Source organism: Magallana gigas, chromosome 9 (genome assembly GCF_963853765.1).
Source record: "Magallana gigas chromosome 9, xbMagGiga1.1, whole genome shotgun sequence".
Lineage (NCBI taxonomy): Eukaryota > Metazoa > Mollusca > Bivalvia > Ostreida > Ostreidae > Magallana > Magallana gigas.
The window spans coordinates 28,789,423-28,807,466 of record NC_088861.1 but is presented as its reverse complement, the minus strand read 5'-3'; the positions used below and the strand labels follow the sequence as shown (position 1 = coordinate 28,807,466).

The 18,044-nt window shown below is 34.8% G+C and overlaps 2 protein-coding genes across 2 annotated transcripts; both read right to left on the bottom strand.

The window, feature by feature from the left end:
* Window positions 1-3,811: 3,811 nt before the first annotated feature.
* On the bottom strand, window positions 3,812-8,065 carry LOC117691287 (tripartite motif-containing protein 2-like). The gene is made up of 2 exons (XM_066071634.1): window positions 7,999-8,065; window positions 3,812-6,744 (listed from the first exon to the last, which is right to left on the bottom strand). The coding sequence occupies exon 2, from the start codon at window positions 6,709-6,711 to the stop codon at window positions 5,041-5,043; it is 1,671 nt and encodes a 556-aa protein (XP_065927706.1). The 5' UTR covers window positions 6,712-6,744; window positions 7,999-8,065; the 3' UTR covers window positions 3,812-5,040.
* Window positions 8,066-13,723: 5,658 nt separating this feature from the next.
* LOC105317927 (uncharacterized) lies at window positions 13,724-17,549 on the bottom strand. The gene is made up of 2 exons (XM_011414741.4): window positions 17,495-17,549; window positions 13,724-16,026 (listed from the first exon to the last, which is right to left on the bottom strand). Exon 2 carries the CDS (start codon window positions 15,986-15,988, stop codon window positions 14,477-14,479), a length of 1,512 nt encoding a protein of 503 aa, XP_011413043.3. The 5' UTR covers window positions 15,989-16,026; window positions 17,495-17,549; the 3' UTR covers window positions 13,724-14,476.
* Between the last annotated feature and the right edge of the window lie 495 nt (window positions 17,550-18,044).

Sequence of the window (18,044 nt, the reverse complement as noted above, 5' to 3'; positions counted from 1 at the left end):
ATGAGATAAATTGTAGGGAAATAATATCACCATTCAGTTTTTCAATGAATCTAACAGCTGTTATAAAACTTGAATAATATACATAAGGCAAGTTTGACACTGTGCTAGAACTAAAAAAAAATATTAGGTTAATAAGTTTATAAGTTTGGCTTCATGTTTTTACATCTTAATAGTTCCTTTCTGTGCCTTTCCACTTATAAACTTTCAGTGTCATGGAAGATTTATGAACAGATTTTACTTTCATCCCTAGATTTAACTTGAGTGCCAGAAGGACGTATTCCAGAATTTAATACAGGTGTTATGTTTTAGTACAGAAACTTAGCACTGATTGACTTCATATTTCTATGACTATTATATGTTTTTATAATTGAATTTCAAATAGTTTATAGTTATAGATATTAAAAACTGGTCATGTAACTGTTTAGTTGAGTAAGATTATATTGGACGCCTGCCCATATTTTATAAAAAGAACATGGAAATCAACCTTTTTAGAATTTTCAAATTCCACAACATTTGAAAACAATATATTTTTAAAAAATTTGGAAGGGTAGAACTCATAAATTCCCCAGCGGGATTCGAACTCATGATTTACAGATTCGTAGGTTACGTTCTTAACCACTGCACTATGCTCTTTAATAACAATTTGGAGAAAGAAAATATTTACAGAATTATACTTGATATTATTGTTATTTCGATCAGAGATACGTCACGATACGGAAGTGCCCCATACCACTTTTATCATCTTTGCCATGTCAAGACACCCTATTTAGGATGTAAACTGTTGCAGCATAGCATAAAGATTTTTTTTTGTATTCAGATTCTCTTTTACTTGCCATATTGATATTGTTATTTCTTGGTATAAAAACATTATTTTGTATGAAGATTTAAAACACCTCCTCCCCAACTTTTTTGATTATCAAAAGTTTATTCTAATTGTGTAGTTGAACCAAATGCTAATTTAACTCTACAAATTGTACTGTTATATGATATTTTGTTAAAGTAAAAAGACAAGCTTTCATTTTTTTTTACAATGAATGACAAAGATGTTCGAGTCATAAAAAATGTTACGCCATGTGTTTCTTAGTGAAAATCCAATGTAATTAAATCGTCAAACATTAAGGCAAAAGAGAGCTTATAATATTATTGTTACTATTAGTTCCATATGTCAAATAGCTGCTCAGCATGTTCATGCAAAGAATATATTCAAAACATGGAAAACCATAAAACAACTTGTATCGGATACCTTTCCATGCTACATTATAATGTGTTAAGCACCTATTTAGAAGAATGATTAAATGCACTTAGTTTATACTTTTGATATTTGTAGAATTACCATTCAGCTGAAAGACTAACTAAGGAAAACGATAAGAATTAGTAACTGATAAGTAGTAGTTACAGGTATAATAGTGAACGTTTGCAATTGTCATTAGCATTTTGTAGCTGCCTGAATATTTTCGTTTTAAATACCAAGCTGCCGAAATTGTTAACAAAAACTGAAGTATCATGAAAATCAGGCATACTCAAAAAAACGTACATGTAAATCATAAGTTGCTTTCTGTGTCGCATTTTTCTCAACAACTACAATACAAAAAAAATAATTACTCACAGTCAAAATACCCAGCTATTTTAGTGTCTTTGAACACATGTATCAAATCTGACACGTTCCTCATATGCGATCCTATCGTGATAATCATTTCGCGCCTTTTCATAAGCCAGTAAATTCATTTCAAAGTTGCAACTCGATCAGTGCGCCGTATACGGAAATTTATCGAACAAGAATTGTAGAATCCTATCCAGCATTATATCATGATACTAATTTCTTAATTTTTCAAATTAAAATTAACCAATATTACGTATACATGTAAATCATATCTGCTAGCATTGAAAATGAAAAACAGGTATTCCTTTTAAAGGAATGATCGGCAATAATGATATATTGAAAGCTAGAAGCAATCAACATGATCAGTTTGATGTAAAATAATTAAAAATACTGTATTCTTACAAAATATAGAATATTTTGAATCTGTACGCCATAATTTCATCATTATAAACCGTCAACAAATTTAATTTTGAAATTAAACTCCTTGTCTAGTTTTATAATTTTAATTATTAAATGTTAATGTATCTTCTTCTTATTCAGAATACTGAGTAGGGCTCTTCAAAGAGCATTAACACGTACATGTATACAAAGAAAGAGTTGTATTAAAATAATTTAATGCGACTGAAAAACATTGAATGCCATCATAACTTGCTATTGAGGTCGCATTATAACGTAACCTTGTTTATAAATCAAGCCGTCTTCCTAGCAGCTACATGTATTATGCAACATCAATAGATCGAGGTCAGGTCATGGAGCATCTTCGTATGATTGAGGTCAGTTCATTGATGCTCTTGAATCAGTGTCGAAAAAGACATTACCTGTAGTTATTAATAAATCTGAAAGTTTTATTAATCATATATAATCTGATCATGAAATTTGGATATCAAAGCACTTACCATGTAAACATTTCTTCCATGGGCAGAGGTAGATCAAGTTCTTCGCCTGTGATAACACTGCGTATCGATTTTGTACTATATAACCCATAGTACAAATGACGCCAAATTGAGACGCCAGCGGGGTTTGCTTATTTATATCTAAATATTTAATCGTACGATGGCTTAAAATTATATAAATATAAGTAATAAGGAATCATTCTTTGAATATTATGAGGTGATAATTTCGGTCGGGGCGTGATCAAATCTATCATAAAGCCCTTAGGGTTTTATTGGATTTGATCACCCCCGACTGTAATTATCACCTCATAATACTCAAAGAATGATTCCTTATTCCTTATATATACATGTACAATGTACATGAATTACTCAATTTATTTACTATATTTTCAGCGATATTAGGTTTAGGTCTCATGTACGTAGCATCGGGGGGGGGGGGGGGGGGTGCAGACAGGCCACTTTTTTGCGCAACAAAGATTTTTCTTAATTTTACATACAACAAAATTAAATTAACATGGATTTGCCCCTCCCCCCCCCTTTCATAAGACTATGTAAAAAATGAAGTTGAATTGAAATTAAAAGTGTGCTTGTCGTTTTCCTTTTTTTATTTTTTTTTTTCATTTTTGGCTTGTTGTCAAGATTTTTTTGGATTAGTCTGCCCCCCCCCCCCCCCCCCCCCAATTTCAAAAACGATGCTACGTGCCTGGGTCTGTAGCTCCCGGTCTGGACAAAACTCGTATGGACGACCTGAGAGCTACAGTTCTATGCGGGATAAAAATTGCGCTACATGTATTTTTAATTTGGACTGATTAATCTTATTTCCGAACTCATTCTGTACAAATATTTGATTCCAAAAAATATCCTTGGACATCATAATACTTATATTGTCACTGTACTTGCCTTTGATGTTCTTTCAAACATCATCACCAGAACCGTAAAGTGAGGAGATGTAGTTTGTTTAAAGTGAGAATGGTGACTTTCGTATACACGGGGGTTAGTATAATTATACGTCCCTGACTATCTTCATTTTCCGTGGTCGATACACGGAAGCGCTTTTAAAAGAAAGTAAGAGGCAAATAAAGTCACGATATTAGCTAGGCCATGATAAAATTATTGTTTGTTCTGAATTGCCTCCCGCCTCATTGAAATACCCACCGCTGAAAAAAAAATCATTGGCAAAAAATAAGCTTAATGCACAACAAGCGCAAATTTTGTGCGTCGTAAATTTCAACTTTCTAACACGCACGGAATGTAGCTCCAAAGCATTGTCAAATGTCAAAAGCATTTCTGATATTATAAGACATTAATGAACAACAACAACTGATCATTTACATTTATTAACAAGTACACATAGCCACTTTATTTACATGCAAAACATACAGATACTGATAGTGAGAAATAATATTATTTATACATGAAAAATACACCATGATAACACATAATATATAAATATAAACACAGTTTGGGATTATTTGATATATATCATATAATCATATTTGTGTACAGTTTGTTGATGTATTTATGAAATATCATTAAAGAAGGCTGGGTGGTGTTGGCCATCTTAAGTACATGTAATATCAATCTCCTATAGGAAGAAGAGTTCTGTATAAGGATACAGCAAAATATTTGAATTCTAAAGTCGAAAATATTTTTCTTTACTAAATGATAATTTATGACCAAACAAATCATATCTAAAAATTTAGAAAAGTTCTGATGGTAAATTTGTTGACCACTCAGGTTCCTTAAACAGAATCAATAAGAAATAAACAGCAAGTTAAAAAATTCACATTGCTGTTTATTACATGTACTTATAATTACATTTGAAAAAGGCAAACTGTTTAGAACTGATCATATATTACCGAGATTTTAAATTTACAATAATCCAACCAACAAGCGAAAAGTGCGTGCTATGATCATTATGACATCAAGAAAAAGATCACATAGAATTGAATATTTACATCTACCTAGTAATAATCACCACTATTTCTTACCGAAACACTAGTTAAGTCATAGCTCTTTAAAAACTGCAGAATTGAAATATACAGGCCCTGTTAATCGATTGGTCGAAACCTACAGCCATCCAAAAAAAAATCATGGTCTGCACGAAATAATCATGATAATATCATACTCAAATTCCCACAGGAGACGATTTGGCTGTTTCTTATAGGTAGCGTACTGATGTATAATTATTTTTACCTACCTTTTTCAAGCAATTTGTTAAAGAAAGATATAAATATGAACAATAAAATGCTTTCTTTGGCGATTCATGAGGGTTATGAAGGACGCGCTTAGTGCGGAAAAAATTTACATAACCCGTAACCCGCTAACTTATGTATTTAATTTTTTTCCTTCAATATCGCCATCTTCATATCCCCCCAATGAATCACCAAAGAAACCATTTTATTGTTTAAATATTTTTGCTATTCTGCAAGTTCATATAAGGAAACATATTTTTAAATGTAAATATTTTACTTTGATATTTGATATTTACTTTGTAAATATACACAAAATTACACAATGTCATGTACTACTATGATCACAGTTTGTTTACATGCTATATTGGATTTTCTTCACTTTACCTGTGTATAACTCAGCCACAAAGAGGTTGTCTCTGGTGTCCACACATAAACCTGATGGATGCTGTAAATGAGAGTTGTCAATGTAGCGGAGGAACTGTCCATCCTGATCCAGGATGTGGATACGATGGTTGTTAAAGTCTGTTGTCAGGATCCGACCCTGGCTGTCTGTAGTGATGCCGACTGGATTAAATGGTTTCTTGGTAGTAGAGGGAGGACCTGTGTATGTAAACCGGTGTTTCCCGGCCTGATTGACCACCACTACCGCACGGGCTTTATAGTCAGCTACACAGATATCTAGGTTCTTGTTCTCGATGATGTATTTAGCAATAAGTTCAGATGAATAGAAGGGTTGTCCTTTGTCATTGTATTGAATCGTTTGTTTCTCTGTGGAGCCAGAATAACGCACAACTTTTGCTTGTTTCTTATTATCAGTGATCATGACAACCATGAGGTCACCAGAGGAGGTACTACAGACATAGAGAGGATACCACCCCCTTAGTCTGATCACTGTCTGTATCTGTGTACTCTTCATAATGTTCACAGTTCTATCACTGGGATGAGTATAAACTAGTTCACCACTCTGTGTCACTGCTATGTCTAATGGTGCGTTCCCTGACTTGGTTTGGATTGACTTCACTAGTTTACCGTGGAGGTTGTAGAGTCTCATCATGTTGTCTGTACCACACGTCCATACCTCATCATCACTCAGACAGGACACACTGAGTAATTCATTAGATTCTCCATACCCTGTGTTTATATCTGTGATGATCCGTGGTACAACAATGAGCGGTCTGTCCAGGGGACAGGACTCAGCACCGGGAGATTCCATTGTGTAGCCACGTTCTTCCGTATTGATCGATAATGCTGACAGAGAACCAATCTGCTGATAAATATGTTCTTTATTAATCTTCTGAGGGGTGAATTTTGGTAAGGAAACTGTGAGTTTAGGCGGCAATCTTCTGAATTTGGCATTCTTAGATTTGTAGGCAGTGATAAGGCTGACATCATTGGAGTTAAGTAATTTCTTCAAATCATCGATGCTCTGTTCAATTTCAAAAATACTGCATTTGATTTCATTTTCCTGCTTATCAAGGACAACCAGGTGTTTGGATTCCATTTCATCCACATCAGATTTCAGTTTTTGAATGGCGATGTCTATTTCTCTGTGCAAGTCTTCTCCATGTTTGTCTAGAGCTGTTGTTAATTTCTTGGAGTTTTTATTCAGATCAGCTTTCTGAATTGGGATATAAGAGGCAATTTCTTGGTATTTAGAATAAATGGAATTTTCTAATTCTTGTAGATCTTTTTTTAAGGCTTCCCTATTGGTATCTAGTATTTTTAAAATGCCCACTTGCTTGTGTCCTAGATGTTCACTAGAAGAGACACACTCCACACAAATAGGAATGTTACATTGTTCACAATGAAGTTCACATAACTGTGTGGAATGTTTTGAACATTTAGGATTAAGTCCCCGCTTTTTAAATGGCACTACTTTGTGTTCTTTAGATTCCTCTAAGAGATGTTCCCCCACACAGGTTTTACACAGATGTATGTGACAGATGTCACAGTATAACGGGGGTACAGGAGTCTCACAGAGCTGACACCGTAACACATCCTGGGCCCAGTTGCGGGGGTCCATGGTCAATACCTTCAGTTGATTTTTATAGGATTTCTGTAAGAACAAAAGTACAGTTACATATTTTATAATAAAAAAAATTGGCAAGCTTGTTTTACTAATTCTTAAAATATCATATCTATAAGTGAATTGTCAAATTTGTAGTCACAGGGAGGAAGGTAGAGTCTAGAGAATCCCCCCCCCCCACTACATATGTAGATGCATGTATACCCGGTAATATAGCATAAAGGCCCTAAACCTAGTGTATTTCCTAACAGTCTTACTACAGAGTTTTTTTTTCGTTCACTTTGCTGATCAAAATTTTTTTTCGGTTTGTGACCCTTCTCCATTTCATGTTTGTTCACCCTATCTACCTGTTCGCTTGAGTCCTTTCGTCCAGAGTCTGTTTGCTCTAATTATCATTTGCCCTAACACTTGTTCGCTCCACCTAAACCTCGTTCATCAACCACATCATTTAATTAAAATACAGTCCCTGAAACGTTCTACTTTGCCACTTGAACCATGACTGAATGGTGAGCACACGGTGAAAGCACTTTGAGCGAACAGTGAGCACAGGCTTAATGGAATTTGGTGAGCAAACGCAGAGCGCAAACGGAGCGCAATTGTGAGTGCAAAGTTAACAGTGAATGCTATGTGAATGAAACATGAACAATTTATTTGGAGTGCCTCGGCAATTGTGAGTGCAAAGTTAACAGTGAATCCTATGTGAATGAAACATGAACAATTTATTTGGAGTGCCTCGGGCGTCATTCCTCTCTTCATCTCCCATGGGTCAGTTTAATACAAATATTAAACATCGTTTGAACCCTGAGGTATTTATAAATATCATGCAATTAAGCAAAATGTAAATCCAGGATATCTTGGGACAGAGTATAAAGCAAACTGAATCAAGGGCGTACAGACCTAGGGCAAAAGGATAACTAGATAACTAGGACAAATGGAAATTATAGGGCGAAAGGCGTCATGGGCGAACACATTTTAGGGCGAACGAACAAACATTCCCCATCTCACATGCACAAGTCCTAAAATTTTGTCAATTTTAATTTGAATGATGTCTTACGTTGACCACCCCCCCCCCTCCCTAGGATCTGCGCATAACTTGGTCTGTCCGTATCTCCCCTCCCCCCCCCCCCCCCCCCACACTTGTCTAGTTTGTTTTGTAACTCGCGGTGATAAAGTGAAATAACGTGCATGATAACCAGTGTACAACCTTGAATACAGTATTAATTAATATTGATAACATTGTCCTTATAAAAAAAATTCATATTAAAACAAACTGAAACTACAAACCTTTACAAATCAAACATGGCGAGGTTTCTCAGCACTCGGAACTACTCGGATGTCTCGCGCACTCGACATTAACATGGAGCGAAGCGGAATCAGCCGAGGATTGCCGATTGGTTTCTCAGTGGTGTTATGCTAGGTCTAAAACACGCATGGCATGGAATACAAGTCTGTCGAGAAAATCAGTACGTCTGCCTTTTACCTGATGGTTAATTTGAATGTTTTCTTTGATATTTTATTCTACTTAACTAAATTAATTATCATAGAATGAAAATTTTTTACTTTTAATTAAGTAATTAGACAAAAAAGAAAAAAGGCTCAATGTTCGTAAAGATAGATAACTCTTACACAGAATCCATACACCCGCGAAGGAAATCCCCTGCCGTTCACATGATGGATGATTATAATTAACTTTTAAATGTTATATTTCATTTCAGTTGAAGTGCTGAAGGTTTTTGTTTGTTTTTGTTTTTTCTTGTCTTTATATAATATGTTTTACGGTGCTACCGTTCTGGCGAGCGCAGCAAGAATTACAAATACCTTGCATCATTGTCAACCTAGTGTTATTTAGGTATCAACGAACGTTTAAGAATTTTTGAGAGAGTATTGCTCTACAATAAGTATGGTTAAGGTATTAATTTTAATGGTTATGATACATACAGCGCAACCCCTACCAAGAGAGAGAGAGAGAGAGAGAGAGAGAGAGAGAGAGAGAGAGAGAGAGAGAGAGAGAGAGAGAGAGAGAGAGAGCGCCTGATCCCTGTTTGTAGGTGTGTAATTTCCCACTTTTAAATTTAATGGCCAGACTATATGCAATATCTACATAAATTTTTTAACTGTTTATTTTTTTTTTCCATTTGTTCCTTTTTATTTAGTTCAAAATGTCCTATTGTTTATTTCCTCCCTACTCATATACTTGTATACCTGCCTACATGCATGTACAATTAGCTTAAAAATGGATCGATATGACAGTAAAGTATGTCTCTTGCTAGTATTTATTTATAAATTCTCTATATTAAAAAAAATTAAAAACAAATCATATGTCAATGAGGCAGTTATCGCAGTCTTTACTGAAATAGCTAGTACACTCATTACAGATGTTTGATCCACCTCTAAATTTATCGCGGGAAATATAGCGCGAGTGCACTGTGACGTCATCCATGATTTTGTTCGTCTTTGTTAACGTTTCTCGACTCAATACGAAGGTATGGAAGCATGTAACAAATCTTTTGAGTCTAGCCAAAGCATATGCAGCACTCAAAACGTGTCTTTAAACTTTAAGTCGCCGTTAATTACGAGTTAAAAGTCGGCCATTTTTGGCATAGCACCACGGGTGAAAACATTAGAGAGCATTATGGGACGTAGACAAAAAAATTTGTTTGATGAACTGTAGGTTTAGCTCGTTCTTTTTCCCGCGCACACTGGTTCTTAGAGCTCGCTTCGCTCGCCGGCGCTGCGCGCCGGCGAGCTGCGCTCGCTATTAATAAAACTATTGAGAAAAATAATCTGTAACACCGACTATAAAAAGGGAGCACAAATACATGTTAACAAAGGAAAAAATACATCTTAATAATTATTCGTTTAAAATGCTTGTAGATATCGATGACCGAATTACTGCCCATAATTACCCGGAAATCCCTTGCTGAATTATTGATTATAGAACTTAAAAGTAAACTTTATGTTCATCAATTAACCCCCCCCCCCCCCCAAACAAAAACAAAAAAATAAATAAAAAACCGGGTCAGTATATTTACGCAAAGTTCAAACACCATCCGAGAAAATGTATAAGCCGCCTTTTCCTGGATGATTTTAATTTGAAGCTCACTTGAACTGAAAGCTCAAATGAACTTTTCTAATCACTTTTTGTCCAGCGTCCGTCTGTTTGTCAGCCCGTCTAGCTGTAAACTTTTTTTTTTTTTTTTTTTTTTACATTTTTGACTTCTCCAGAACTGCTGCATGGGCGGATTTCAAATAGACCAACCTTGAAGCATAATTGGGTAAAGGGGATTCAAGTTTGTTAAAATGAACGATCACGCCCTCTTTTAAAAGGGGGGGGGGTAATTAAGAACTATATTGAATATTGTTGATATTTTTTAAAAACCTTCTCAAAAATTATTCAGAAAAACTAAAATTTATGTGAAAGCAAGCGTTGGTAGTGTAAAATCAAGTTTGTTTAAATCACGATTCTGGGGTAGACTGTGTCCACAATGGGGGGGGGGGGGGGGGGGGGGGGGGTCCGAATTCTTATATGGGAATATCTAGGGAAAAACTATTCAAAATCTTCTTCTCAAAAACCAAGTTGCTGGGGAAACTGTAACTTGTGTGTATGTGTGGAGCAAGTTTGCTCAAATCATGATCCCCAGGGGTAGGATAGGACCACAATGGGGGTTAATTTATTTTTAAATTGGAATTATAACTTGTGTGTTACTAGTATATGATATTCAAGAATCGTCAATAAAGGGACTATAATTAGACAGAATTTATAAAACAATTAAATTTCGGTTTTGAATTTGAACGCTATTTATTACAGTTGCCAATTGCAAGTAAATTAAGAAAAATATAAGTTAAATTTTGAACTACAAATAACCACCTTCCTGTTGGAGAAGGCAGGAGAAGCGGTGTTCAAATAAGTAAACGATATTGTAACTTATGTTATTGTAAAAAAAAAAATGGTGATGGGGGTTCTGACGCCTATGAACTCATCGTTCAGGTTCCATGAAGATGGAAAGAAATGTTTTCTTTGATAGGTTTAACAAACAATTGATTACTCAAACTATATTATGTTGATAGTTGAAGTACATGTCTATTCCGGCTATTAAAAAAAAACCTCAAAAAGATTTCTAAACAAGAGGACCATGGGCCACATCGCTCACCTGAGGAACAATAGGTATGATAAAATCAGCTTAATTGAGTCATAATACAAACAATCTGGACGATGTACAATAATAAATACATGTAGATCCTGTATAAATAAAACCCATTCCCCCCTGGATATTCTTATGTTTATCATCATTAGTCCCTTTTCTAACAGGATGATTTTATAGTCATATCACACGTTGAGTATTGCAGTTCTCAAAAAGATCCTTAACAATTGTTTATATATGGGATTTAAAGCTACATCAAACTCTGAACCTTCTTGTGAAGCCGAAGAATTGTCCTGGAGCCAAAGTCTTAACAATTATAAAGAATCATCTGGCTGATTATTTTCTGAGAAGAAGATTTTTAAAGATTTACTCCATATACTCCTATGTAAAACTTTAACACCCCCCAATGTGGCCCCACCCTACCCACAGGGATCATGATTTTCACAACTATTAATCTACACCACCTTTTTCATTAATTTTTAATTATCTCCCCTTAAAAAAGAGTGTGGCCCTTAATTTTCTCATCTTTGATTCCCCTTTGCCCAAGGATGATTTGTGCCAAGTTTGGTTGAAATTGGCTCAGTACTTCTTGAGAAGATGTTGAAAATGTGAAAAGTTTACGGACAGACGGACAGACGGACGGATGGACGGACGACAGACAAAATGTGATCAGAATAGCTCACTTGAGCTTTCAGCTCAGGTGAGCTAAAGAGGCAATGATGGGTAAGCCGATAAATAATTATATTGGAAAAGTCAACGAAGTATATATTTCAATTCAGTTATATTGTATATCATAATAAACTAGGAATAGTGTCAGAAAATAGTGTTCATTCGGCAGAAATCAATAACGACAAATCAAAATATACCGATATTTTATAATTCAACATTATATAAATACATTGTAGTGCCTGTTTGGCAGGGTAACAGTTGAAATTGACACTACGAGAAAACCATTGTCAACCGACGCGAAGCGGAGGTTGACAATGGTTTTCGAGGGGTGTCAATTTCAACAGTTACCCTCCCAAACAGGCACTATTTATTTTATTATACTGAATTTTTTAATTTTAAAGAAAATTTTACTGCTTTTACATAGAAATGAAGTGAATTCTACGGCGAACCGTACGCGCATAATTTACGCACATGTAACAATTCGTTGTGTTACCCGTTGCCAAGTGTGTTGCTAACGCTAAGGGTAATAGAACGGATTACCAACTGCGTCTTTACCAATCAGATTTCAGTATTTAACATGAAAGTATAATAAAACGGATTATTAACTTCGTCTATACCAATCAGATTCCAGTATTTAACATGGAATGAATACCGCCAACCCCCCCCCCCCCCCCCCCATAAGGATTTCAAGGATTTTGAAAAAACCTTTTCCTTTTTTACTTTTATTTTATTTTGTTTTTTTTTTTTTGCTTGTCAAGATTTCTTGGATGAGTCTGTCCCCCCCCCCCCCCACTTTTAAAAATGATGCAGAATGACGTCATAATGCTCAACGGTTGATATATTTCGTACTGACTGTGCATGGGATATGATTTCCTTACAATTTAACAGAAGGTAAGACATAGATAGTTTTCTAGCTGCAGGTCTTTAGCTCCCGGTCTGAAATAAAAACTCTGATGGACGACCTGGGAGCTACAGTTTTATACATTAAACGTGTTACAAAGAGAGTTGCAACTTACGGCGCAGCGGTACCATTCGGCTTTTAGTGGTTTTGACCATGCCCCGATCAAAACTTGTAAGTGTTCACCCAGTATAATGTATTGTCTATATGATAAAGGCACATGTACGTCATGTATTTGTATTGTCGTCGGGGTGACCGATTTCCTCTTACATGTAACTTTCCAATAGTTCAGGACGATGCATTGACCTTGACCTTGGGTTGCGAACCGAGACCCTGACCTTTGCTATTTATCACAAACACTTCCGGTTTGGTTGAATTTCGCTCAGAGAGTTTGGATTGTTGTAAATTGCCATGGATATGACAATACACTTATGGAAGAGAAAATCTTAATCAAAGTAACATTTCCTTTGAATTGCTTACTATTTAATTAAAACAATGTTGAGGAAAAAATAAACATCACATTTAAAGTGAGTACCATTTTATATTGTAGAAACAAAACAGACACCAATCTTCTAACGCCTTATGTAGTTTTCTGAATGATAATTTTGGCCATGTTAACTTAAGTGGTCTTTTTTTTAAGCTATCATAAAAAAATAATAATAATCACAGAATATTGGCAATCACTTGCGCAGAAAAATGTCAATTTGATGTTTCAACGTTTCACAATGGATAACTGATTTTAATTTTTGTTGTCTTATTTTATCTGTGCTATTCAGGAAAAGACATTTCAGTTATGAAATATTGAAAACTGAACATTATTTCATTTTGTAGTTTTCAAATGATTCTATTTATCAGGGTGAACACTTAGAACCATTTAAAGAAAAGCTTGGACTTAAGGTAGTTGTGTCAAACAGCAATGTGACGTAAGCATGTCTACTTCATTGCTAGGCAGTCAGCCATGGCTCTTTGAAATCAACAAGATTTGTCTGGCTTTTGAGTTCAGACCACGCATTGGTGCATATTTTGCTTCAAACCGCGTCATTTTTAACTTGTTTTGACTCAAGAAATAGATGGCTACGTCCTAATGAAAGTCCAAGTCTTAATTGTTAAAATGGTTATAGAAGTTTTGTTGAGTGTATATAGATACATGTAATACATATATTGAAAGTATTCAAGACATATAATACATGTATATATTATATATACACGACGTCACCAGTTTAATGAAACATATTAGTAATACCATGATAACACATACTAATATACACACAGTTTGGTATTAAAATTTATTTGATATATATTAAAATTATATTTATAAACAGTTTGTTGATGTACATCATTTAAGAAAGCTGGATAGGGTTGGCCATATTTACACAATATTGATCTTCTAAGAAGAAGAGTTCTGTATAAGGATATAGCAATACATTGATTTGATGCTTAAGGTACATGTAGCTCACTACACCTTGAAATATTTTCTCAAATCAGCAGAAAATTACTTGATTATGATAAATATCATAATGGATAAGAAGATATTTAAGTTAAATAGGCAAATAAATGTGCAATTTTGGATGAAGAATTACATCTTCGAAAATTTAATTCAGTAAACATGAGCAAAAGCTCCAAGCGGATTCGAACGCAAGATCTGCGGTTCAGAAGCCCAATATTTTAACCACTAAGCTAAACGAACAATATAAACAGTTTAACAAAACATTTAAATTGCCACCTTGTGACGTAGTGTCTTAAAAAGTACAAGTCTAGGTGTAGTGAGGTACCTTAATTTGCTGACCATCCAGCCTCCTTATAACACAGTCAGTTTATTTACATTGACACTTGATATTTACTTCGTACACACAACTACACATAAAATATTGATCACAGTTTGAGTTTGTTCACATGTTAATACTGGATTTTCTTCATGTAACCTGTTTTCCATTCAGCCACAAAGAGGTTGTCTCTGGTGTCCAAACATAAACCGTATGGATATTCTAAATGACAGTTGTCAATGTAGCGGAGGAACTGTCCGTCCTGATCTAGGATGTGAATAAAGTTGTTGTTACCATCTGTTATCAGGATCCGACCCTTGCTGTCTGTAGTGATTCCGAATGGTCCAAATGGTTTCTTGGTAGTAGAGCGATCGAGGCCCGGAGTAGGTAAACCCGAATTTCCCGGCCTGATTGACCACCACTACTGCACGGGCTGCAGAATCAGCAACAGAGATATCTAGGTTCTTGTTCTCACTGATGTATTTAGTGAAAAGTTCAGATGAATAGAGAGGTTGTCCTTTGTCATTGTATTGAATTGTTTGTGTCTCTGTGGAGCCAGAGTAACGTACGACTTTTGCTTGTTTCTTATCATCAGTGACCATGACAACCAGGAGGTCACCAGAGGAGGTACTACAGACATAGAGAGGTCTCCACCCCTGTAGTCTGATCATTGTTTGTATCTGTGTATTATTCACTATGTTCACTGTTCTGTCCTTGGGATCAGTATAAACTAGTTCACCACTCTGTGTCACTGCTATGTTGTATGGCACATTCCCTGACTTTGTTTGGATGGACTTCACTAGTTTACTGTGGAGATTGTAGAGTCTCATCATGTTGTCCGTACCACTCGCCCACACTTCATCATCACTCAGACAGGACACACTGCCTAATCTATTAGATCCTCCATACTCTGTGTTTATATCTGTGATGATCAGTGGTACATCAATGAGCGGTTTGTTCGGGGGAGAGGACTCAACACCGGCAGAATCCATTGTGTAGCCATTTTCTTCTGTTTTGATGGATAATGCTGTCAGAGAACCAATCTGCTGATAAATCTGTTCTTTGTTAATCTTCTGAGGGGTGAATCTTGGTAAGGAAACTGTGAGTTTAGGAGGCAATCTTCTGAATTCAGCATTCTTTGACTTGTAGGCAGTGACAAGGCCGGCATCACTGGAGTTCAGTAATTTCTTCAGATCAGCAATGCTCTGTTCAATTTCAGAAATACTGTGATTGATTTTATATTCCTGCCTATCAAGAACAAACAGATGTTCGGATTCCATTTTATCCACATCAGATTTGAATTTTAGGATGGCAATGTCTATTTCTCTGTGCAATTCTTCTCCATGTTTGTATAAAGCTGTTGTTAATTTCTTGGAGTTTTTAATAAGATCAGCTCTCTGAACTGGGATATTAGATGCAATCTCTTGGTATTTAGGATAAATGAAATTTTCTAATTCTTGTAGATCTTTTTTTAAGGCTTCCCTATTGGTATCTTGTATTTTTAAAATGCCGACTTGCTTGTGTCCTAGATGTTCATTAGAGGAAACACACTCCACACAAATAGGAATGTCACATTGTTCACAAAGAAGGTCACATAATTGTGTGGGATGCTTTGAACATTTAGGATTAAGTCCCCGCTTTTTAAATGGCACCACTTTGTGGTCTGTAGATTCATCTATGAGATGTTCCCCCACACAGGCTTTACACAGATGTATGTGACAAATGTCACAATATAAAGGGGGGCCCGGGGTCTCACAGAGCTGACAACGTAACACATCCTGGGCCCAAGTACGGCTGTCCATGGTTGGACACCTTCAGATGATGAATTTTTTATTGATTTCTGCAAGAACAAAAGAACAGTTACATGTATTACAATTAGTTAATGTCATAGTTCTAAAGCAACATTTTATTTGCTAAGAAAAGTGTTCTTGACAAGATAATTGTCCGTTTGTCTTTTGTGACATTTTCAATTTGCATTTAATTTTTTTCAAATTTTTTGAACATGGGTAAGTTTGATGGTTATTGCCATGGAAACGAACTCATTTACATATGCTGAAATTGTCTTTTTTTGACACAGGAAAATCTATTAATGTTTCTTTAAACAAATTTTTCAGTGATTCAACTAGTTTCATGTCAGATTGATCATTCACATATCATTAAACTTGATTGTTGGCTTTGCCTTTTGAATAAAATATTCTTTAAAATAAAATAAATTTCATATTTTTCTCAGGATAAATTTTTACAAGCCGATTATCAGCGGGAATATGTTTTGTGCTCCATCATTGAAGACATCATAAATTAAAAAATTTTCACAATTTCAAAGATAACACTTATTAATCATATTTAAGTTATAGACTCCCTATATGATGACAATTTAAAGTATTAAATCCTCTGACCATTTTAGATCAAATAGATTTGATTAAGATAATAAAAACATGTACATGCAATGTTCATTTCAAGTCTTTCTTATAATTATATTCATTTGAGACATGACAATAAATCTCATTACAAATTGTCAAAAGTATGAAAACATCGATAAATTAATAATGCTCTCACCATCCTAAAATAATGTTTTAGGAATGATAGAAAAATATACATGTAAGGCTGTAGATAAGGCAGACTGTAATAAATAATGTTTTCTCCATCAAAATCAGGACCTCTCAGTACTTTTGTTAGATTAAACTCAGTATCCATAGAATATATATATTCATTTAAATTTAATATTAGTTATTTGTCATAATATTGGTATAAATCAATGCTCTACCCTCAATATTACCCCCCCCCCCCCCCCCCCCTCCCCCAAACAATGTTATATTATTGACATGTTCATTAACTTGACGAAATAATGATTAACAACCCATATATGATTTTGTAGAAATTATTTCACAAATTAATTCATTTAAAATTTGTAAGAACTAACAAGACTGATACTATAAAATAATCGTTTATTGAAATAATTTTCCATATGGATCGCCATTCGGGTTCATTTGGGTAAATCGACGCACCTCCTTTTCTTACGTTAATGTAAATTATAAGATAAATTTTCGTACAAATGTCAAACAACTCCTCACACTGATCGAATATTTATTTCTGTATTAGGCCTAAAATTACCTAGCTAAGATACATCGTTTCCTCCAATATATATATTTTTTTAAATCTTCGCTACCGGCGAATATTCGTTACAGTACCGGAAAACGACCGTATCTCTCGGTAAGTTAAAAGACCTACAGCGAAAAAAAAAGAACGTGCATGATATCCAGTGTAGAAGTTTGATAACATTTTCCTTAATTCATAAACAAACTACAAACCATTTACGGTTCCATGGCGATACAGGTATTTCTCGGGGTTACGCTAAGGTAAGCCTAATACACGCCTGGTGGGGAAAACAAGACTTCCGAGAAAATCTATACATCTGCCTTTTACTTTATGGATAATTTGAATGTTTTTAATTTTTTTTACGATATAAATGATGATTTTAATAAAGATATTACTTTAAAATAAGTAATTAGCACAAAATAGCAAAAATGTTCAATATGTAACGATAGATAACTCTTATAGGTATAATCCATATAGACTGGTCCACTGTTATTGTTGCGCATACATGTATCTTTATGAAAGGCAACCAAAAAAAAAAATTTTTAAAAATTGTTTGATAATATAATCAATATGCAAAAACTTTAACAGAATTAATGAGCCAATGTCGTAAAAATCGGCAGCCGGAATGAAGAAGTCGATTAATTAATATCTAAAAAAAAAAAAAGTTTTCAGTATTTTTTTTTTCACTCGGGGCATTACTTTTTTTTTTATCAAAACGGCCATACCTTTGAAATATGTAAACTTTAAATTAATGGGGTTTTG